General features: G+C 37.3%; 1 protein-coding gene across 1 annotated transcript; it reads left to right on the forward strand.

The window, feature by feature from the left end:
- The first annotated feature begins 1876 nt into the window (after positions 1–1876).
- On the forward strand, positions 1877–19379 carry CACNG4 (calcium voltage-gated channel auxiliary subunit gamma 4). The gene is made up of 3 exons (XM_039326748.1): positions 1877–1979; positions 12773–12913; positions 16111–19379. The coding sequence occupies exons 1-3, from the start codon at positions 1877–1879 to the stop codon at positions 16644–16646; spliced, it is 780 nt and encodes a 259-aa protein (XP_039182682.1). The 3' UTR covers positions 16647–19379.
- Positions 19380–23801: the final 4422 nt, after the last annotated feature.

Genomic DNA, 23801 nt, shown 5'->3' on the forward strand with positions numbered 1-23801 from the left:
TGTATTAAATATAATTGAAAATAGAAGAGAAAGATGGATTATCTCCTCCTGTAGCCTTGCAGGAGCAGGAGGGGCAAGAGAGCATATGCTCCAAGGCTTTTTCATAAAATATAAAGTAACATTTGTCATTGCACACAGATGCAGTTAAGAGTCTCTTTCCAGTAAAAACCCTGTCTCTGGTATAGCTAGGACTTTTAAGATGGACCATATGCCAACCAGCAGCATGTGGTCAGACATCTGGATAATTATCCCAACTTGCAGAATCTCAAGCAATAATTGGTTGATGCAACTTCTTTCCTTCTGTGCATTTTTCCTCATGGAAATATTATTTCCTAACTCACAGAGCAACTTCCTCTTTTCAGCATCTCAAAACCAAATGTGCAAGTGTTTATCTCCTCCAGGTAGTTTTTTTTTCTTTCTTTCAGATTTCATTTCCCTCCAACCACTTGTTTTCCCCTTGTTATTCCATAGATCAAATCTGTGATGCCTCAATCTGCACAAAGCACATGCTGTCAATTAACTTGGTGTGCATACCATGCATATGACACCTCCTTAGAGAATCTCACAAAAATGAAAATTCATCTAGACATTTAAATTAAAGCCTCCTTTGAAGGAGTGAGAGAAAAAAGATGGTCTACTTCTGTAAGAGATCAAGAAGGAGAGGCTCAGATCAAAAGAGACCTGTTGCTTATGAGCTGAAAATGTGCAGATTATAATAGCAGATTGCATGAGAAAGATTGGAAACAAGGATTTGTGAAAATTGGGACACTGTACAATATGTACTGGGCATCCAAACCAGGAGTTGTTTTTGCTTTAATTATTATTGTTAAATTTATTGTTACTCGCTCCAAAAGACTGGCTGGTTGTTATGTGCTTGCCTGTTTTGACACAATATAAAATTTAATTGTTTATGGCGCAGCTATTAAGTACATCAAGAATTCAATCCTATGCAATTTACCTTGTCCATAAGAGAGATTTTCTTCTGAAAAGACAGATACAGGATTGCTCGCTAAAATAAAAACCAATTCTGCATATGTTCTAATCTAAAATGAATATGTGTGGAGATCTTACCAGCTGGTTTTAAAAAAGTGAAAAGCAAGTTGGCTCTCTTCTTTCATGAAAAGTGTAGGGATAAAACTACATTTCTTTTTACGGGGACAAATAAATTATGCTTGAGGATTTTCTATTTATATTGTTCTTAACTAGATAGGTGTTCCTAGATGGCAGAATCACATTGAAGCACAATATGACAGGGCACTCACTGGTTTCCACATCAACTAGATGTGAGGTGGCTGTGAAAAGACCAATTCCATCTTGCATTATTAGGAAAGGAATTAAAAGATCTTGTGCAGATGTTGTTCTGTTCAAGAAAAAATTTAAGTATGTCAGTCAAATGGGCCCTGGACCATGGTACAAGTCTGGAAGTTTAATGTAGACAACGGTACAAATCCAATTAAAAAAGACAGGAAATAAAAGAAAAACTTGTTCTTTAAGACTCCTGAATGTTCATATATTGGAAGTGAGGGAATATTATGAAGAGTTTATGGGCCAGATACACCATCAATTCAAAAAGTTTACTGTAAAATCAAAACATTTCAAACATTATATAATAAAATTGAAAGCCAGTTTGGCATAGCGGTTAAAGGCACAGAGCTAGACACATGGAGGCTATGAGTTCTAGACTTGCTTTTGGACAAAGCCAACAAAATGAGGTATGTTTACATTAACAGAGTTCTTTCTGTTTTCTTAATAAGTCTCCCAAAATATTATCATAAATCACTTGTTGAAATCAGGGGATAATTCAAATATTTCAGAAATCTTGATTCTTTTGGCTGAATAAATCTCCAGGAAAGCCTTCTTCAATTGATTTCTTTGGATGTTTTCTTATTTTGCAGGGATATACAAGGGACACTGTTTTCGAATCAACCATTTCCCTGAAGACAACGACTATGATCACGATAGCTCTGAATATCTTCTCCGTAAGTGAAAAACCCAAAGCCTATCTAAATGGGCATTGCTGGTTAGAAAAGGATTTTTGTGTGATTTGTTTATTTTTAGAGAAACAACGCTTGAATTTTCATATATGAATGTGATCATTGTATTAACACCCCCCAGAAATTTTGAATAAATCATTTTATTTTAATTAACAAGATTTCAATTTTACATTGTTGAAAACCCACTAGTATATCTGTACCAAAGGTGAATAGTTCATAAAATATAATCAGCTTTTGGGCAACCCCTGGAGTCTCTACCTATTTGACTGCCAAATTTCTATAGCTAGGTCTGTTTGTTCTAGTTTTGGCAGAATCTCCCATGAAATAGCATAAACGAAGCAACCCGCAATGCCTCAGTGTAACAGTCTGCAGTGAGAGAGGGAATAAATATGGCTATTTAGCATCACTGTGGTTTCTATTGGCTTCCTTTGTTTTGCAATGATTTTACACAGTTTTTATCAGGTTTCTGCTGCTGGATTCCACCGTACATTTTAAGTCCCTACATGTTATTCTTATATTCCAAGATCCTGAGAATAAAGTAACAGTCCTTGTTATTAAGTGCCTTCCCATTCATTAAAGAAGTGCCCCATTTGCCAAAGATCCAAATAATTGTTACCACAACCTTCTTCCAGCTTTCTTCCATCCAAGAAAGTTTGCAGAGCATCCAAAAGAGATTATTCCTAGGTGTTGTGTGGGAGGTAGATCCAACTTCAGTTTGCAGAGACAGGATATGAAGCTGAGAACTCATGGAAGCTGGTTTAAAGAGAGGATGTGTCTTACTGAACAGAGGTAGAAAGGGTAGTAAGTGAATTTGATCAACGTCATAACTACATATATCTAAATCATACAATATTTCTCATTGATCCAGGTCAGTTAGGGGCAAATCTGCAAAATCCCACCACTACTTATTCCCTAATGTCAGTTAGTTTCTTCTTAGATTTGCTGCTTGTACACATTTCTTTCCCGATTAATAATCATGTATTGCTTCTGCTACTTGTTTTTTTATTTATATTCTGATTTCCCTTCAAATAGATAAACACGGCATCACCTTCATGTTATCTCAGTGAACCTCCTTCTTTTCTCCCTGATTTAGCCACATTTGCATGCTTCCATTTACTGTTTTCCTCTCCTATCTTGCATCTAATTATTCTTCTCTGTGAGCTCTGTTTCTCAACCATGATCTGTACTGCTTCTCCTCAGTGTTTTCAGTCTCTGCTTAAAAGCTTCTCTGGCTATCCAACTGATTTTTTTCAGTTCAATTTTCTAAATACTGGCCAATCTGTCAGAACAATTAGAAAATCACCATTTTTTTCTGCCTAGGGAAGAAGAGAGATGATTTGCAGATGATAGCTAAACCTATTTTTTTAGCTTTCTGATATTGGAAGAGTTAACAACTACTTGAGAAGCTGCATGCATTAATGCTGCTGAAAACATTTATACTATAAAACTGTTAGAAGTCAAGTTTATATAGAACAGCGGTTCTCAACCTGTGGGTCGCGTCCCCATTTGGGGTCGAACGACCATTTCATGGGGGTCGCCAAACAACGTGATCCACCATTTTTTTGTCAGCCGGTGCAGGGGGCGGCGCCTGGCGGCAGCGCCGCACAAACACACCACCCAGGGGGCGCCACCGCGCATGCGCGCCACCTGCTTATGACCGGGGTCGCTGTATAAAAAGGTTGAGAACCACTGATATAGAGCTTCTGCTATATAAATGGTAGAAGTGTAGGAATTGTCTTTTAACATTCACTTGTAATAATAATAATATGAGCCAAGGTGGCGCAGCAGTTAGAGTGCAGTACTGCAGGCCACTTTAGCTGACTGTGTTCAGCAGGTCAGCGGTTCAAATCTCACCGGCTCAAGGTTGACTCAGCCTTCCATCCTTCCGAGGTAGGTAAAATGAGGACCTAGATTGTTGGGGGCAATGTAAATATATATATACATTGCTTACTGGTGTACACCGCTTAGAGAGTGCTTGCACTTAAAGCGGTATATAAGTCTCATCAATAAATAAATAAATAAATAAATAAATAAATAAACAAACCTCAATAGGTGCAGAAGTAGCTACTTACATGCTAACTGGATCTACTAGCTATAGGCAATATAACATTGATACTGTGGCAGCTGCATTGTCTGCCCAACTATTTTTTAGCACAGTGCAGGACGCTGGTAATAGTTTAGAAAGAGTTACAAGGCTTAGAGTGTTTTTCTCCAAACTGTAGAGGGCATTGGCAATGATCTTGAAGGAGAGAAGGAAGAGTTGCTACAAAGGCAACAATCATATAAGGTGGTCTTGAGCCCATTCCAAGAAACTAATTAGATAGATCTAGGCCAGGGGTCTTCAAACTTGCCCTTTTATGACTTGTGGACTTCAACTCCCAGAATTCCTCAGCCAGGCACAAATCATAAAAGGACCAAGTTTGAAGACCCCCATCTAGGCCCCTCCCTAATTTACACAAAGATAAATTGATGAAGGGGGGTAGCACTTTCAGACTTGCAAGATTCTGTTACTACAGATGTGACAATAAAAAGTATTCCTGGTCAATATGGCATTAGTTTCTTAGTTTGGTCTACCATATAGGGTTGACACAGAGAATCTACCCATCCCAAGGCATACTTGCAGAAGATGCTTGCTGAGTCTCTCCGTGTCTTCTCAGACTCAGCAGGAAGGGACTTGTTTTCAGCAGCACTAATGTTAGAACTATATTCTTATTTGTGATTCTTACAAAGCTATTAATTTTTTTTTTCAAAGATGCTCTGGGAGTGATATGCAGGTTCTGAGGTTTTGCTGGTTAAAGAAATACAGGAAACCAGAAAATATCTTTTTAAGTTTTACATTTTTATTCAGCTGAATAGAGATGGACTCCTCTAAATGAGGGGAGCAACAGATGACAAGAAATCCTTATATTTATTCTGTATAATTACATAAGCAACCCATCCAGCAAAGTTGACATACACATAAGATAAAGATTGCACTCAGTAAGTCTGGCACACTGTAGATTAGAAGGGAGAAAGTAGAAGTAGCTAAACATGTTCCCATTTGAGTGTTCCTTAAAGATATCGTATGTTCTTGGGTGGGTTAGGACATTGGGTGTTGTCCTTTCTGTCCTTTCCTGACCCTGCATCCAGGATTACAAGTGACCAAAGAGAGAGAAGCCATCTATATGTATTCACAATTAATACTGTCCCCTAATTCCTGGTCATCAGGAGGGTAAAATTAAGAAACAGGTTATCTGAGATATATGTTAGCACAATCAGAATAGATGTAATTTATTGAGTATTCTAATAGATTGTTTTAAATTAAAGATGCCATGTACCTAGGATATTATTTTTATATGTATTATTTATTGGGGGACGTCTTATTTTTTTGTTTTAGGATTTTTTTTACCATTAGCTCTGTAGTGAGAAAGACTGAGGTAGCATTAAAGCCATTTTAAATAAATAAAATAAAGCACCTAGACAAAAATGTAAATGTACAGGCAGTGACATGCAAATAATATGTTCTGTCGTAGTATTTAGAACAATAAGGTGCTAAGATACAAAGCACATGTTCATTAATCAGTTCAGCTGTAGGCCACTGATCTAAAGGAGTAACTATAGAAGGGTTGACAGCAACATGCCCTCCCGTTTTCTAATTATCCAGCAGTCTTCAAGATTCAGGTTTAAGGAAAATGAGGGAATTGTAATTCAAAGTGACAAAAAAAGAAAACCCAGAGCCTTCTCTGCAGACAAATTAAAATAAACTTCTATGCCAGCCAGGCGTAAAGGAAGCTTAAATAGCAGGTTTTGCTATGTACAACCAACTCTTTTGGTATGTCCTGTATCAAATTATTTAGCAGGAACCCTCACAGTAAAACATACCTGTTAGACAATGGTAGGATACTTGGTTCTCATTTTTACGCTAAGACAAATTAGAAGATTGTTTCCTCAGTAAAAAGAAGAAAACTGTAAATAATTAAATGTTCTAGTATTCTTCTTCATAAAAAGACCAGAGTGGATTAGTTTCTTCATTTTTTAAGATGCAAAGACTTGAATTCCAAGATTTAATTAGTCTTGCATGAGATTTAAAAAAAATGTATATTGTCCAGCTTAGTCTTTTAGTGAATAGTTTTTTTAAATTTTCTTAAAGTTTAAAAATACTTACATATTAACTGAGCAACCTTCCTCAGCTTAGTTACCATCCAGATGAGTTACGGCTACAAAAATCCCAAATCTCCCAGCTATCATAGCCAGTGAGTAGACATTAAGGAAATCCCATTTGTAGCAGCATATAAATTTAATAATGAAGTATCCAGAGATTGCCTAGTTGAAGTATGCTGTTCTAGAGGATGACATCAAGAAATTATGATAAATATGAGTATACTTAACCTTTGCTGAATGGTTGAAATAGACAATAATAATAAAACCTTTAGCTACCTTTTTTATGAGAAGTCTTTTTTTTCTCTAACTAAGCACTAAACAATGCATATTATTGGAACTTGGTCTTACATTGCCCATACACAGCTGGACCACAGTGCCAGTCACTCCACAATTATTTTGAAAAGGAGGCTTTAGTTCCTTATTCCTTCTTTCCTTTTGTCCATTATTCTTCTCTCATTCTTTTACTTAATGATGCTTCCACAAAATAAAAGAAAAATGCCAGGTATTAATATTATGATACACACAACAATGTGAGATCACAGCTGCCAGAAGCTAAAGCGCTCTGAGACTTTAGGAATCAGATAGATAAGCACTTCCCACATAATACCCCAGATTTGACAATTGTAGATAAGAAAGACAAACAAAGTTTGGATAATAGATATGGTAGTACCTGAAGACAGCAGAATAGAAATGAAAAAACTGGAGAAAAATCACAAAATATAAAGACCTGTAAATGGAAATAGAATGACTATGGCAAAATAAAGCAAACGTGGTAGCAATAGTGATAGGCACCTTGGGTGCAATCTCAAAACAATTAGAGCACTATTTGAACAACATTGGTATTGACAAATTCACCATCAGTCAATTGCAAAAGGCAGCTTTATTCGGAACAGCTTACATCCTAGTGATGATACCTCTAACACCATCAACATCTGCCTATCCCAGATCTTCAATAGGTAGACAAAAATGCCAAATCCAGTCAGAACATCTGGCTGATTGCAATGATTCATAATAATAAAGTGTGGATAACAGATGTGGCAATACCAGGAGTTATGGTAGAAGAATAGAAGACAAAAAATTGGAGAAGATCACAGAGTATCAAGATTCCAAAATTGAAACTGAAATGGCCCTAGTGGGTATTAGCACACTGGGTGTCATACCAAAAACTCTTGGATGGCACTTAGAAAATATGTACATTGACAGAATTTCTGTCTGTCAATTACAAATCGCCATCTTGCTTAGATCCACATATATACTGTGTCGATACATTACAATATCTTAGGCTCTTGGGAAGAATTCAATGCATATAAAGGCCAGCTAAATAACTGGCAACTGTGATTGCATTTTTTTTTCTGTTTTAGCCACCCAATTCAGATGGACTCAGACCAGCATAAAGGACCAAAAAAGTAAAAAAAATAAAACCAGACAGATATCCCAGACTAAACTATCATAACAGCAACACGAAATCACAACAGTGCTCCCAAAAATATATTAAATCCAGACCTCTGGGATGAAAACCAGTTTTAAGAGCTTTCTTGGACCTCAGGAAAGAGGGTAACACAAATGTGCATAGGAGCATAAATATGATATATTCTATCTTTCTGACTAAGAGTTTGCTATATGGCATCAACAGTAAAATATAAGATACTCCATGTTCTGGTCTGCCCAGAACTTTAGCTAACTCGAAAGCCACTTGTTGTCATGCTGAAATATTCATTTGAGTGTAATATGATTTCTGAGGTTGCCCGAGAAGTTGAGCTGATGCTGGACATCCAGAAGAGTGAGACCAATTTATCCTTTTCATTACAGCAGGTGCAACTTTGCTGAAATCAATCTTCATTCACGTATGAAGTTGCCTGAAAATATTCAGGCATCAAGAGACTATAGTTAGCACAAAAAATGTCTTAGCTTGCGTGACTGAGTGGATAGCAAGTCTTGGTTGCTAATCTTTCCTTTTTCCTAGAGCCTGGAAGGAAACCAAGTGGAATGAACAGCTGCCACATTCTACCACTCTTGCATAATGAATAGCAATGCTTTATGGGGACTTTTACTGGAGCATGATCTCCTCACATTGCTTCATTTCTAGACATGTGGAGCACAACCTATATTCTGTGGCAGTTTTCAAGAGGAAGCTACATTCTCACTTGTCTCTATTCATGATAATCAGAATCGAGTCTGCAGTTCTAGAAAATTAACATTGGGTGCAGTTGTCATTTGCAGGGAAGGAAGGAAAAAAACAGGTCCTTATTATTAAAGGGGAAGCATTATTTCTTGGTAGGAGTAGGAGGAAGAAGAAGAAGAAGAAGAAGAAGAAGAAGAAGAAGAAGAAGAAGAAGAAGAAGAAGAAGAAGAAGAAGAAGAAGAAGAAGAAGAAGAAGAAGAAGAAGAAGAAGAAGAAGAAGAAGAAGAAGAAGAAGAAGAAGAAGAACAACAACAACAACAACAACAACAACAACAACAACAACAACAACAACGCTGGAAGAAGGCACTACTATGGTCTTTAGTCTGGATATACGAATATCATCTCTGCCCTGTTTAGGTTACAATGAAGAATACTTCAGTATATAAAAGGAGAAATTCCAAATAAGAAACTATTTAATATTCAATTTATAACTCTCTATATAAATATGACAAAATACTGCACTTATGGACTATGTCTTTGCAAAAATATAGTTACAATTAATTGTGACTTTGTCTTCTTGGCAATACTGATTCAGGATATGCAAGGGTCTTCTAAAGTCTTTTGGGAGCTTGACATCATCACTGTGCTATCCATATACAGTAAAATGGAGATAAAGCCATCTGCCAGCTTAGGACATGAACATTCAGGTTGCCAAAAGATCCACCATGGCATAGGTACTATTATTAAATGAAAGGGGAGCAAGCATGCAGCCTTGTTTAAACACCCTTATATGTTAGAACAGCATTTGATAAATATCTCCTTTCATCTTCAGAGAGGTGCTGTTAAGAATCTAAATAAGAAATAATGAATGGGGATCAATCAAAGATTTCCAATGGACTATCAATGTTCTCTTTTGGAAATAGAATCAAGTACTGATTGCAAGTCTGTGAAGGCTACCTGTGAGGAGATTATAGCATTTGGGATTTCTCAATAAAATGTTGGCGTATCAGGAAAGACTCATAGTAGACCAACCCTTTGTGAAACCAGCTTGTGCCTATGCTATCAAATTTTCTTCATTCACCCAATCCCTTAATTTCCCTTGGAGATGTCTGGTAGGCAGGGACATCTCTTCTACTTTTTGAAGATGGTAACTACAATTGCTGTGCGTTAATTCCTACAAACATTGCCAGATTTATCAATATGTGTAAACAGTGCTGCCTGAACAGGTACCTCCTTCCCTCATTTATAAACTTCTTAATTAAAGCAGGAGGAATGAGATATCTCTATGAACATTCCATGGCTCTCAGATGAGAGATCAAGTTTGTAATCATAGAGGCCTGTCATTTGTTAGCTTCAGAGCTAAAGCAACATTATTAAGATTTTCATGACAATGCTGTTGATGATAGAGTTTAAATCTCCTTTATTCTTATTTCAATTGACAGAATCTCCACTATTGAAAATGCTTATGCAAGTGGCAAGAATCATAGGAATATACTTAACTTTTTGTCAGGTATTAGATTGATCAGCAATCCAATGTAATGTGGAAGAATGACACAGAGTTGTTTGCTGTTGCAACAAGTTTAAATAATATATTATTCTCTAGATTCTACTAGTCTGCAGCTTCCCGGATTCCTTGCAGGTGGCCATGACATCTACAACTGATGGGAATTAAATGTCACCTATTCCTGTTACAAGTTGTTTTTAAATGTTTGAGAAACAGCAAAGGGATTAAAACAGAGTACAGTCATGAATCTTAGAATAGAGACCATTAAACACAGTGGAGTGTGCTGTGAGTATATTTATGGAGAGTTGTACTGACAATCACAAATCAGAAAATAAGTGCTAAGTTTAAAGAGCAAACATTCTATAGATTTCCAGTGTGATGTTAAATAGGACATAATCATTTCAGTCACAATTATATGGCAACCAGATCTTTAGGATTTTCTTTCTGGCTTCCTTTTTTAATACTTGAGGTTTTTTTTTTTTTCCTCTGAAGACATTTAATCCAGAACACATTCTCCTAGCAATTACAATGAATTACTAAATTGTGAATTTGTTATATTGCACATATCCCTCACAAACAGCCATATTGGTTAGGGCTTATTGTTACTGGAGTTCCTCAATACTTGGAAGATCACATATTGCCCATACTAGATTTACACATACTGTATTCACACAGCTGGTATTAATCCAGATTCAGAACAAGGCTACCCTCCCTTTGCTGTCCAAGCAAAACTTGGTAAACTTTGAGAATTGATTGGACATTGTTAGGTTATGGCCTAAAGAAAGCTCTAGAGGAAGGAGACTGTTCTAGCATTTCTATTATGTGACACAAAATAATATTAAATGTTCTATAAAATAAGAAAAGACTGGTTTTTGATAAAAATTACTAGCCTCAAGTGCAGTAGAATCCTGATTGAGTCTTGTCCTTCTCAGGTGGAACTGAAAAATTATCTCCCTAAAATTGGATCTGACGTTTACAAACAGTATTAACCCAGATCTTTACACTTATTTAAAAATATCTCAAACTAAGTCAGGCTACTAGTACATTAAGCTCAGTATTGTTTATAGCATAGTGGGGGACTGGTGTAAAAATATCTTAAAGTAAGTCAGCAATTAATCCATTGTTTTTAGTGTAATGGGGAACTGGTGGCCTACATGTGTGACTGAAGTACAATTCCTAGTTTTCCTTATTATTGTATTTTGGCAAAATGTGGCTATCCATCCTGGTCAATGTGGTTGTAAATGTCAGTTCTAGATTTCAGGTAAAGAATTTTTCAGTCCCACCTGAGAAGCATAAGACTCAATCTGGGTCCTTCTGCACTTGAGGCTAGTAATATTTACCTAAGCCTTTACCCACTCATTTCACCTTTAGCTTTTTAGACAGAGGGTGGAAAGCATGCCCCACTATTGTTTAAGTAACCAACATGATTAATATGATCTGTATAAGACCATACTAAAATAGTTCCTTTGACAAACAAGCCCAGGTCAACTTCTATTATATTAAATAAACCTGGGCCTTGTGTCCTCAATCCATTTTGTCCTAGGATGCCAAACCAAGTTATAAGCACCACTGTTCTTTCTTTGTCTCTAGGTAATTGTGAGCCTGTTCTGAAGCTCTTGCCTGAGGTAATTCTCTTGCAAATCAGCAAGCATCTCACTGTAATTGCAATTTATCCTTTAGTGTAGAATAAAAAATGGCCATTAACGGTAAAATCTGCAAAAGAGACATTGTGAAACAAGCTCTAGTATTGATCTTTGCTGACAGAGCCAATTTCCAAGATGCTGGAAATCTAATTTTTTTTCTCTACTTCCAAAGCATCTCTGTCAATCTTCCTCAGCACTACTCTTCTTCCCTTCCCTCTTTTCTTCTCTGGCCTCCCTGATTCTTTTTACTTTTATGGTTTGTGCCCTTTTCACCCAGTGCTGTTGGAGATTTTGCTGAGGAAGAAAAGAAGCTGACTTTCAAAGCAACAAATAAATAAATCAGCAAACATGCAGTAAAGGAACAGAGTTCTGTGGAACCGAAGAAGAACAATGCCAAAGCCATGCAAATTGACCAATCAACCCAGGCCTTGAAGGGGTGACAAAGAAGGCTGATTATTGCTGTGACTCAGAAGGGAGTGGCTATCTAGTGCCCCTTCTCCTCTAAGCAAGCTCCCCCTTAAAATGTGTGTGCTTGGGCTTTCATGCTTCAGCCCCAGAGAAGGCTGGATGGGGCAGGACAGCTCCCATAGAGTCAGTAGTCTTAATTATCCAAATCCGCATGCCTGCGAGTGGCTGTTCATAATACTGCCTGTCTGGCATTCTGCCATCATCTGCTCATCCATTTTTCATGACTCTTCCATGCATTAATTTCTGGGTTATTCTAACCCCTTTAGCTGGTAGCTTGTCAGAAGATGTTTCCCTATATTGTGACTGTAGAAAGCTGATTATGGTAATAACCTCATAAATTTTCCAGCAGGAAGTGTGAAAACTTCATTAGAAAAAAAAAACCAAAACAAATGGAAGATTCAGTGTTTTGGGGGAGGCTTCCCATTCCAGAGGCAAACATTTTGCCTAAATACAAAACATTCTTTATTCTGGTAACTTGTAGTCCAATTGTATTAATATTCCCTTCATTCCCTATCATTATATTGGCTGGGGTGATTCTAGCACTGCTGGACAAATTACCTGGTGGGCTCCAGGTTCAAGGATGTTGATAACCATTTGGCTTTTTTCATTTTTCTTGAGAGTATTTGCTGCAATTTTCTGTTATTCTGTCGATGCCACTTTTATATTGCTGATTTTACAGCGTCTATGAATGCCTGATGATGTTGATGACAATGATGTAGGGTTTTTTTGGGAAGCTTCAGTAACATCCTCAAAGTGCTTAGGGTAAACATTATTTGATTAGTAAATTGTCTCTGATCATATGAATTTGTTTTTTAATTGCTACAGTTCTTTTAAAAACCCATAACAAAACAGCCTTCCACTGTTATGGTCCTGTGTCTCTCCCACCCCTTTTCTTTCTCAGGTGTAGTACGTGCTTCCAGCGTGTTTCCCATCCTAAGCACAATCTTGCTGTTACTGGGAGGGCTCTGCATTGGAGCTGGGAGGATTTATAGCAGCAAAAACAACATTATCCTTAGTGCTGGAATTCTTTTTGTAGCAGCAGGTAACTTCATCTTTATTTTATAGGCTTTTTTAATTTTGGGGAATGGAAAAGGTCATGTCCTCCAAATAATATCAGCAAAGATCTTATGATTACTGATTGGGTTCAGACTTTCACTGAGCCAATTCTGCTGAAATTGGAAAAAATGTTATTTTCTTCAGCACTTTCCCTCCCACAGCCCCAAGTGCCACCATATAAAGTTAGCAGACTTCAGGCTGGGAAGCACAATTAGTGTTTTACAAACCTGTCTCTCTACCAACGTGGCTATAAAAAGGAGGATTGGAGTAATGGAATAAATTACAAAGCATGGATTTAACAGAATACTATCTATTGCCATGTGGCGTCCCCATTTCCAAACACTTTTTAGAACCCCTGCTTGCTTTTATTCTTCCTGAGGGGAAGGTGGACACATTTCCAAATCAGCTCTAAGCTAAACCATCCATCAGGCTTATCGATCAAGTCAGGGTATCAAGAATCAACCCTGAAAATAAAGGCGACAACGTAATTGACACTTCGCTTTACGTAAAAATGTAAAAGAAAATTAACGGTAAACAGCCTGGAGGCAACAAAAGGAGGTGTCCACTCACTTTCTAAGCACCTTGATGGAAACCCTCCTCCAAATTTTCACACAGCTTTTTGAGTGAAATCGGAGGAGGCCTTAGGTTTCTAGAAAAGGAAAATAAAATCCTTCATGTTTCTAACCATTGTCTTCCTCTAAAAACTCAAGGACAAATCATAGTACTTCTCTCTTTTTTTCCCTCTTTATCAACACCTAAAAGAACAGCCCTCCTTTTTGAAGGAATGCTGGTAGGTCTTCACTGAAAGGGTAACTCTAGAGCAGAGATGTCAAACTCGAGGTCCGTGGGGCTGCCCCCGAGGCAGTGAGGGACCAGCCCCTGCTGTCCTGGCCCAGCTGGCTAGGTGTCCTCCCCCGGGTGCATGCACAGCAAGTAGCAAGCGCAGCAACTGCAGCCCAGCAGCCCCTCAGCCACCCATTGGCCACCACACCCCGGGATCCCGCAGCCCACCCAGCGCAGGTGGGTCCAAGCACCATGGCTGCCGGCCAGCCTCCAAGCAACAGACAGAGGCAGAGGCACAAGGGGGCGGGAAGGCACATGATCTGGTCCCCTGCAGAAGCTTTGCAGAACCGAGCTATGGATTGAATCTATAGCAAAGTTCTCAGCTACAGTGGCCTTCTGGAAAGGCCTCTGACTGCAAAATGCAGGCCTGGGGATGCCACAGAAGAAGTGGGCTGGCGAGGGGAGGCCTGGTTGCAAGGTAACTGGGGGTGAGATGCGTGTGGCAGCTCCACCCACCCCCATCCCCACCCTAGCTTGATTTTTAGGTTTGTGCCTTTCCCCAGAACTAGGGCTTATTTGGGGGGTAGGGCTTACTGTCAGGGAAACATGGTAGAATAGAATAAGAATAGAATAACAGAGTTGGAAGGGATCTTGTAGGTCATCTAGTCCAATCCCCTGCCCAAACAGAAGTCCCCATTTCTGACAGAAGGCAGCCCAATCTCTTCTTGAAAGCCTCCAGTGATGAAGTATTAACAACATCTGAAGGCAGTCTGTTCCATTGGTTGATTGTTCTCACTGTCAGGAAATTTCTCCTAATTTCCAGGTTGAATCTCTCCTTGATCAGCTTCCATCCGTTATTCCTTGTCTGGCCTTCAGGTGCTTTAGAAAATAGGTTGATCCCCTCCTGTCTGTGATAGCCCCTCAAATATTGGAACATTGTTATTATGTCTCCCCTGGTCCTTCTCTTCACTAGACTAGCCATGCTCAGTTCCTGTAACCATTCTTCATATGTTTTAGCCTCCAGTCCCCTAATCATCCTTGTTGCTCTTCTCTGCACTCACTCCAGAGTCTCAACATCTTTTTTTATAGTGTTGGGACCAAAATTGATTGCAATATTCTAGGTGTGGTCGTACCAAGGCTTTATAGAGTGGTATTAGTACCTCACATGATTTTGATTGAATCTTGATTGATTGACAAGACTGGAGGTAAATAGAACAGAGTTAGTGCCCTTTTGGCATCATTTGTTGTGCTCATCTTTCTAACTAGTCTCTTGTTCAGAAGATAATGGGATCTGATTAGGGATCTGATTAGGTAATCCTGTAACCTTCCAAGTGTTAACTCAGTCTCTTCCACGGACTGTTTTCAGTCATCTCTCAGAAGTAAGGGCATAAATATTGCAGGGTTTTGTTTTTTAATCAACAGGTATGGAGAAGAAAACTAGGGAGTAGACCAATAATAAATGTGAAGACAACCTCAATTATTACTGTTATTATAATGTGAATCCCAAAGAGACCTGGAATTTAAATTCAAGTCTCAGAGCAATAAACTTTTTGTTTTAACAAGTGAAACCTTGGAAATTAAATCTTACCTTACCCAGGCTCAAACTTATTATTACAGATTTTTTTTTTGAGGCATAGATTGTGTGTGTGTGTGTGTGTGTGTGTGTGTGTGCATGCACACGTGCATGTACACTGTATGTCCCCTCCACCAGTTGCAAGAATCTTGAGAAACTTCCTTGGTGATCACAGGATGTCCAGCTCCTTCGTAGCAGTTATTGACACATAAAAAAGAATGCTGTCTCTCATCATCATAAAGTAGGTGTACCCTGTATCAGGGTTTGTCCTTCTCTGAGATTTGCCACAACATTCCTTCCAAACTAAGCAGATGATTCACTGTATCCTGTGTAGTTCAAGATATATTCTACTGGATCTAAAAACAATTTAAAATAACATGAGATACTTCCCATGATTTTACCGGAGGCACTTCCAGTGGTTTCACCTTTTATCTACCTTACGTAAGACAAGCCTTCAAACCTATTGAACATACTTTAGTAACTGTTGTTATCTGTGATTTATCTCATACTATTTATTTTATTCTTGAGCATTCCTGGAGTGTGTTGGAAAATATTGCCTTAAACCACATAGATAACATAAGCAAAAACTCTTGATGCCCTCCAAGTATTTTGTACTTCAAGTCTAGGCAACTATTCATTTTATACATATAGTTAAGGTTCTGGTCCAATAATATAAAGCAAATAAACTCATGCTCAGAACTGCATGAAAATGAATTAGCCTATGGAGTAATTAAGAATAAGATGCAAGTTGATGTGGCAAGAAAATTATCGTGATAATTGTCTCCTGGAGCTTTTCTCCTAACTAGATTTCTCTATTTTCTTTCCAGGATTAAGTAATATAATAGGAATTATTGTCTACATCTCCAGCAATGCAGGCGATCCTAGTGACAAGCGGGATGAGGATAAAAAGAACCAATACAGTTACGGCTGGTCTTTTTATTTTGGAGCCCTGTCTTTTATTGTGGCAGAAACAGTTGGTGTGCTGGCTGTGAACATTTATATTGATAAAAACAAAGAGTTGAGGTTTAAGACCAAAAAGCAGTTCCTTAAGACTTCTGCTTCCCCTTACGCAAGGATGCCAAGCTACAGATACAGAAGAAGAAGGTCCAGATCCAGTTCTCGATCAACAGAACCTTCTCCTTCTAGGGACATTTCTCCAGTTGGGATGAAAATGGCAGGTTCTTTTCCGATGAATGAAATCTCCATGTACACCCTCTCCAGGGAACCTTTGAAAGTCACCACAGCAGCAAGTTACAATATAGAACAAGATGCTGGCTTTCTTCAAGTCCACAATTTCCTTCAAAAGGAATTCAAAGAGGGACTTCATATCAATATGGTCAACAGGAGAACAACACCTGTTTAAAGGGATTTGTTGGTTTTTTTTTTTTCCTGAAACAAAGCAGGGGAAGCGAAATCCAGATTATGTGAAAAGCATGTCTTTTGAAAAGGCTGTTGCATACTTCAGGAATAAGAATCCCAGAATGAAGTTGCAGACAGAGACATAACACAGTGACCTGGAGAGATGGAACAATACCTTTTTAGCTGATTTTTATAAGCTCTTTCAAAATTTGATTAAGAAAATAATGTTTAAGAAATACATAACAGAAATTAAAATCAGCCATTCCAATCCCTCCACTTTTATAGTATGTATTGTGTAATTTGTGTCTTGGAAAATATTTTAGTGGAAATAGATTTTTAAATTTTCAGTGTGGAAATTTTTTCTATAACCTGGCCCTTTGGTACAATCTGAAATTCATCATAAATGCTGCCTAATGTTTATGTTTCTTTAGAGCAGAAGGCATGAATGAGAATGGCTGGCTGGGGAATTCTGGGAGTTGAGGTCCACAGACCTTAAAGTTGTCAAGGTTGGACACCCCTCTTTTAGAGCAAAAGTCAAACAGTAGGGGTGGGGAGGAAGCATATGGTTGGTTCCAACTTTTGAAGATCAGTGAGGAGAACCATTCAAACTGGAGTTCTGCTTCTGAGCCTTAGGCATCCTTGGGAAATGATCTGGTTTCTGACTTTAAAAACCCTATAACAGTGTTTCTCAACCTTGACAATTTTAAGGCATGTGGACTTGCATTGCTGGCTGTGGAATTCTGGGAGTTGAAGTCCACATGCCTTAAAATTGTCAAGGTTGAGAAACACTGCCCTATAATATTGCTGAGAAGGAAGACATAGGCGCCATTGACTTCTCTTCCTTGTTTACTGGATTGCCCAGTAGTTTTTGACTTTTTATGCTGCACACTCTTAAATAAAGACTGCCCATCCTTTATTACTGTATATAAATGAACAGCCATTCCCCAAAGGTTTGAAAAAACTTGAATTGCAAAGTCAAAATTTGGGGATGAGATGGAAGGAACTGATGCTATATATCTGTAAAGCAAGTTTGACAAATGTGTGGTCAGGGGTAAGTTTATTAACCCTATTCTAGATTTTAAACATTTGTAAAAAATAATAATAATAATCCAGAACTCATAACATGAATAGACCTGTGTTGGTGATTGGGGAAGAGGGCCTTTACTAAACTAATCATTTGCAGCCATAATTTTCTAGGCACTTCATCTAAAAGTAATCCTTTACTTTGAGCTGCTGTGAAATACACAAGGCACCTGTTCTAGCATGCTAAAATGTAGTTTCACCCCTTCTTACATGCACCAGTTTAACTGTGTTAATGGCAGGAATTGCAGAACTTTTTTTCTATGAAGGGCTATTGATTCCAAACAGGAACAAGCTATTAATTTATTCCACATTTGAATACTAATTAATTGTATTATAGGTTCTTACTTTTTATTTTATTTTTTTAATAAAGAGCAGCTTTTGAAAAATAATTATCTAATGCCTAGAAAAAGACAGTTGGGGTATTAGTTGACCAAGAAGAAAAATACTATGGCTCTTGCTTGAGAAGGGAGATCTGGACTCAGACATGTGTACCCTTGCTGCTTTTATTAGGGAAAAATCTCTCACATTCTTGGAAAGGCATGCAAGAGGTTGCTGGAAATGTCTATGACTACTTTTTTAAGGGGCAAAGGAACTTCCCAGAAGTACCAATAGAGGAAAGGAATGGAATTAAGTGGAAGACCTGCCTCTCTCACCCTCTGATTGGAGATTCCCCACCTCAGATTTCCTAGATTTATAATTAAAGCCAATTAAATTTATCTGTTCTCTTGCAAAGCCTTAAATTCTATTTAACTCACTGCAGAATCCTTTTGCATTGCATTCAGTTTCTACTTCATAATACAAGCTGAGCTGATATGAACCAATTTTAGAAATATTTGTAAAGATAACTTTTTTTAAAGAAAAAAAGCTACTTTAACAGTTCAAAAATATATTTTTAAAAGAGAGGAAAGAAGGGACTGAAATGAATGTTGGAGGATGGTGTATTTTGAGACTGTAAAGCACCTTTTCCAAATCAAATCAAGCTCCACTGTTTCCAGCATTCAGTCTTCAGCCAGTACTGGCAAGACCAAAGTCTAGCAAACCAATTGCCTGTTCTTACTTTTACAGCAACTAAGGCTTCATTTAGATGTTATGGTTAATGGCCATTGATGGCTCCACCATGATTCTGACAAGTTCAGGCATCAGCAAGGAATGCCAACCAAACATCAAAGCCGTTTAATCAGGCCTTTCCAACACACTTAATGATAAAGCATGATGGAAGTGCAGTTCAGCAACATCTGGAGGGCCACATATGACTTTACCATTGTAGGTCTTTTGCAAAACCATCTAAACAACTGGATGCAACTACATTTTATGTAAAATTGATGCTAATGTCCGTTAACCCTTTTTATGTGACAAAAGAGTCTGCACGAAGGTTACATTTATTTCAAAATTTACTTTAAAACACTAGAGAGGTTATTTGTGTCTGTATACCTGTTCATGTTCTTACAAATGATAAGTTATTTCTTCTTTGAGATGTCTTAAAATTAAAATAAAGTGTTGATAGGGGTAGTATAAAGCTATGATAAGAGTACATAAAGAAGCAGTTTGTGTCTGTGTCATTATTAAGTGCTTATATCTCTTTTCATTGCTGTATATTCAAGTGTGATTTTCTGAATTATGTTTTCCTACTGTGTTAATAAACTAACAGGTAGAATTTAGTTCTCATGTGTATTTGCTCTAATTAGAGTATCCATACATATCTAATGAAATTATCCCCCTTTGAAACTGAATATTGTGGGATGGCATTGTCTAAGAATTTTCTGCATTAAGATTGGGTATTTGTTGCATTGTAAAATCGAACATATTCTTCTAGTGGCTATGTTTTTGTTGATAGTTTACTAATTCCTGCACCATTCCACATATATATAAATATATTTGTATCATGTTTTGTGCATTGATATTGCCTGGCACTGTGCTACTTTGTATTATACATGAGAAGTAAAAAAACCAAATGTTTGTTTATCTTACCGCTAATTTAAAAAAGAGTTTAATCCCCGGAATTACTCAAAATGTCATACAAACTAAGCTAGCAAAACAAGGAATACTGCCATATATCCTTTTTTTTTTATATGTGAGCTATTTCTTCTCTTCCAATACAAATTGATGTGTGTCTGTCCAGAACTATTCTATGTGGAATTCAGTTGTACTTACTCTTAGATAATTATGTGTAAAATGGCAGTTTTTCCAATCTGTAATGTTTGGCCTGAATTGTCAGCTAAAAGCAAGTCTTCAAAAAAGCTTATGACAAGCTTAATTAAAATGCAGTGTTCACTGATTATTCTGAAATTTTACAAGGTTGAGTTCAAGTGCTTAGTTCTTAATCTTTGACTACAAAGCATGACTTCCTAACTCAAACACTGAGAAGAGGAAAGAAAGGGAAAATCCTTAGAGGATGGCAAAGAACATACATTATTTTTTCCATATAGTAGTCTTTTGAAAAATTCAAAGACTTTTAAGTTATTATTATCTGCCCAAGAGGAAAAATAATTCTTTTAAGAGATATTTGCAACAGTTCATTCTAATTTGGTCCATACAATAAAAATTATTGAGGCAAAAACAGTTTGATCAATAATCTGTTTTAAAAAAATGTCCATTGGGCTGCCATAAATCAGAGAAATAACTAGTATAAAATTGTCTCAGGTAGGGATATGAAAGACTATAAATTCCTCAGGAAATGAAATTGGTCGTTCTATCTGACTTCACAGTGGGGTAGATGTTATTACTGAAGAAAATCTTTGTAATCAAAAATGTGCAATCATCTTCCAGAAGAAAGAATTATTGAAAGTTGCATGCAAACAGTAATAGTGACTTTTTTAAAAAGGCTGTATTTAAAAACCTTCCATCAAGCTTATTATAAATTGACAGGAAGGATTACTATCATTTTAAAAATGGGAAAATTGTACATGAATAGTTACTTATAAGGGACTGAGGGTAATCCTTCATATGTTATAAGAGAGGCTTATGAAACTTTTTACTTTGTTTTAATTAATGGCCCTTTCTGCTTTCTTTTGTTATATAGGATATAATTTAGCCCAATTTTTAAATAAACCATTAAACCTTGATTACATGAAATAATACTAATCTCTCTTTCCTGGGATAGACAGTCAATAAACTTATTTATAAACATTTATTAAGTAAATCTGGATTCACACTTTTTTCTAACATGAAAGAATTTCTTTTGCAGCTCCCAATATTTGATAAATCCATAATTTTTGATAGTGTGATGTTCAAAGCTTTTGGTCTATAAGTCAAGAATACATTTGCACCTTTAGGTTATATTGATTTTTGTAACACCATATGAAACACATGCACATTATACCAAAACAACAATAGACATGGCCATAACTCTTTATCCTTATATTTCCAATATACTGATTGATACCGGCCCCTTTTAAAAAGAGAGAATTTTTAAATTGTTCAGTTAATGTTAAAGAAGAGGCAATAGTTTCTTTAAATCTTGTTAAGAACATAAAAAGCACACATAATCTTCTCTAAGAGTCTTAGCTGTTGATTTGTTCATATGAGACATTTCAACTTTTTTAACCTCAGAATTCTTGCAAATAACCAATGCTCCTTTGTTTTTAAAAAGTATTTCAAACTTAGAACAATCCAAAATACATTCCAAAACTGATAATACTTCAGAAACTTTACATTCTGTTAATGCATATGGACTAAAATCTGATATAAAAGGTAACATTTCATTTAGAGTCAATCCAAATTCTTCAAGAAAAAACCTCAAATGGCTTAAAAACCTGATTGCAGGAAGCTCATCTAAATTCCCCTACTTGCCTATGATTTAATAAAATCATACTGGGATGTAAGCTTGTCATGAATATGGATCAAAAATTACACTCCCCCCCCCAACACCTTTCAAGTTTATTTTGCAACCTTTAATGTGGGAAGTACATAAAGCATGATGGCTGGGGGATTCTGGGAGTTGACATCCATACATCTTAAAGTTGCCAAAGTTGAGATATATTGCAAGAGAGCTATGGCTAAACATGGATGCCTCCATGATGTTGGGTTGGGTCACATCTGCACCATATTGGTTTTTGGAATATGGATCCTTTATATTCCATCCAGAAATTAGATTTAAAATATGTGACCCATCATCATATGACAGGTGAGATTTAGCTAAAAAGAACCCAAGGGATTATCTTTTCCATAGAAAATATATTCGTATCAATCTGCTTAAAGTAAATTAAAGATATTAGCATAAGAGTACCTTTAAATAAATACATCAATCTTGAAGCAATATTCACTTTTCTAACTGGTTTTCCCCTACACACAATGGGATTTTGAAACATTTAATTATGATTTTTTTAAATGATATATTTATATCCACATATGAAAGTTTCTTTCAAATGAAGTTATTTAAAAGAATTGAGGCAACAAGTAAACCCCCAATTTTGACAAATAAGATGACCAACTTTTTTACAATGAGGACACAAATAAATTGAAGAAAAAAATATCGTAAATTAAATATTTTATTTATTGCAACAATACAGAATACATTATAATATGATAAATGCATAATAAAAACATTTGTAAAATAACATTTTATATTGTAATTATGCTTACATGCCTATTAATATTTAAATGAGTACAAAAGAAGCATTGTCCTCCCTAAAGGAGGATGATTGGTCACCTTAAAATTACTAAAGAAACTTTGGAACCTATAGAAAACATGAGATTTTCTCCAATAAATTGACCCATTAAATTATGAAACTCCTGCACAATATCAGCAAATTTTGGTATGTAAAATATATGACTATCAATAAGATAAGATATCACTGGCATGTAATAGTTTGTATTCCCTTCTGTCCACTGGCTTAGACAGTCCTCAAATTATGACCACAGTTGGAATCTCAGTTGTTAAGGGAAGCAGTAAATTGAAATCACATGACCAGTTTACTCAACAACCACAATCCCAGTAGTCCGGGTTGCAGTCGTAAAATGAGAATTGTGGATTGTAAAGCAGATGGAATCACAGGTCAAGAGTACAAGGGTGCCTTGGGGGGGGGGAGGACAGGCCTGCTGTAGGCCACAAAAGATTTGGCGGGGTGCAATGCAATGCAATGCAAAGCTGCAGCCACCCCTGGAAGCCTCAGTCCAGCCCAGCAGCGCTTAAAAATAGAGAGGGGCTGTAATTTCCTCCCCCCACCTATCTTCTCCCCTGATCTATGTATGCCATTTTGTTGGCCCCGCACTGCAATTTGGGGAATGAGGCTTCTAAAACACTACTATAGCAGGCTCCATTCTCACAAACCTTTGGAAGCTTCATTTCTCAAACAGTGTGATTTGGGAAATCATGCAAAAATATCACATTATTTGTGGAAGAAGGCCTGGTGCATCCACCAACTGCTTCACATAGGCTGGGCATGCCTGTCAGCAGCTGGAGAAAACAGCAAAGCTAACTGGAGCTTGTGGAGATCCTGTGGAGACAATTGAGGGCAATTGAGGCTATGCTGAATTGTGCCAGCGTGCTGCAGGTTGGGACTTGAAGTGGCATTTCTTAGCGACCGAGGTGGCCCTGGAGATGCTGTAGAGGCCCGGAGGAGGTAGCAGCTAGCTGAGACTACTGAATGCCCTGGGCCTCTACTTCAGCCCGGCCCTGGTGCTACTGCTGCGTGCTGCTGTGCAGGTCAGCTAAAAGAGCATAGATTGAGGAGGGATAGATAGGCAGATGAGGAGGTTTGCAGCACCCCTGTGGTCATAAATGCATGCAATGTGCCCAAATTTTGATCATGTGATCAAGGGAGCACTGCAACAGTCATTACTTCATTCACAGTCCATTTTTTCCCAGCACCATCGTAATTTTGCATAGTCACTGAACTAATGGGGGTAAGTTGACGACTACCTGTATAAGCTTTTTTTAAAAAAAAATCTGTATAAATAAGGTGACCAACCGTCCTCCTTTAGGGAGGACAGTCCTCCTTTTGTAAGTTCTGTCGTCCCTCAAAAAGTGTCCTCCTTCATGTCCTCCTTTTCGATATTTGAAGATTAATCTGCAGGGCTTTTTTTTCCCTCATAGAATCCTCAGAACAGTGTTCCAGCACCTTTTTTTGATGTTTTT

This window comes from Crotalus tigris, unplaced genomic scaffold (assembly GCF_016545835.1).
Source record: "Crotalus tigris isolate CLP2741 ecotype Arizona unplaced genomic scaffold, ASM1654583v1 scf7180000024345.2110221, whole genome shotgun sequence".
NCBI classification, from domain to species: domain Eukaryota; kingdom Metazoa; phylum Chordata; class Lepidosauria; order Squamata; family Viperidae; genus Crotalus; species Crotalus tigris.

Excerpts from the sequence above, each read along its gene's own strand:
- CACNG4 (XM_039326748.1), top strand. The coding sequence starts at position 1,877 with ATGTTTTCTTATTTTGCAGGGATATACAAGGGACACTGTTTTCGAATC. Across the intron at positions 1,980-12,772 it reads TAGCTCTGAATATCTTCTCC|GTGTAGTACGTGCTTCCAGC; the intron begins GTAAGTGAAAAA and ends TTTCTTTCTCAG. Across the intron at positions 12,914-16,110 it reads AATTCTTTTTGTAGCAGCAG|GATTAAGTAATATAATAGGA; the intron begins GTAACTTCATCT and ends TTTTCTTTCCAG.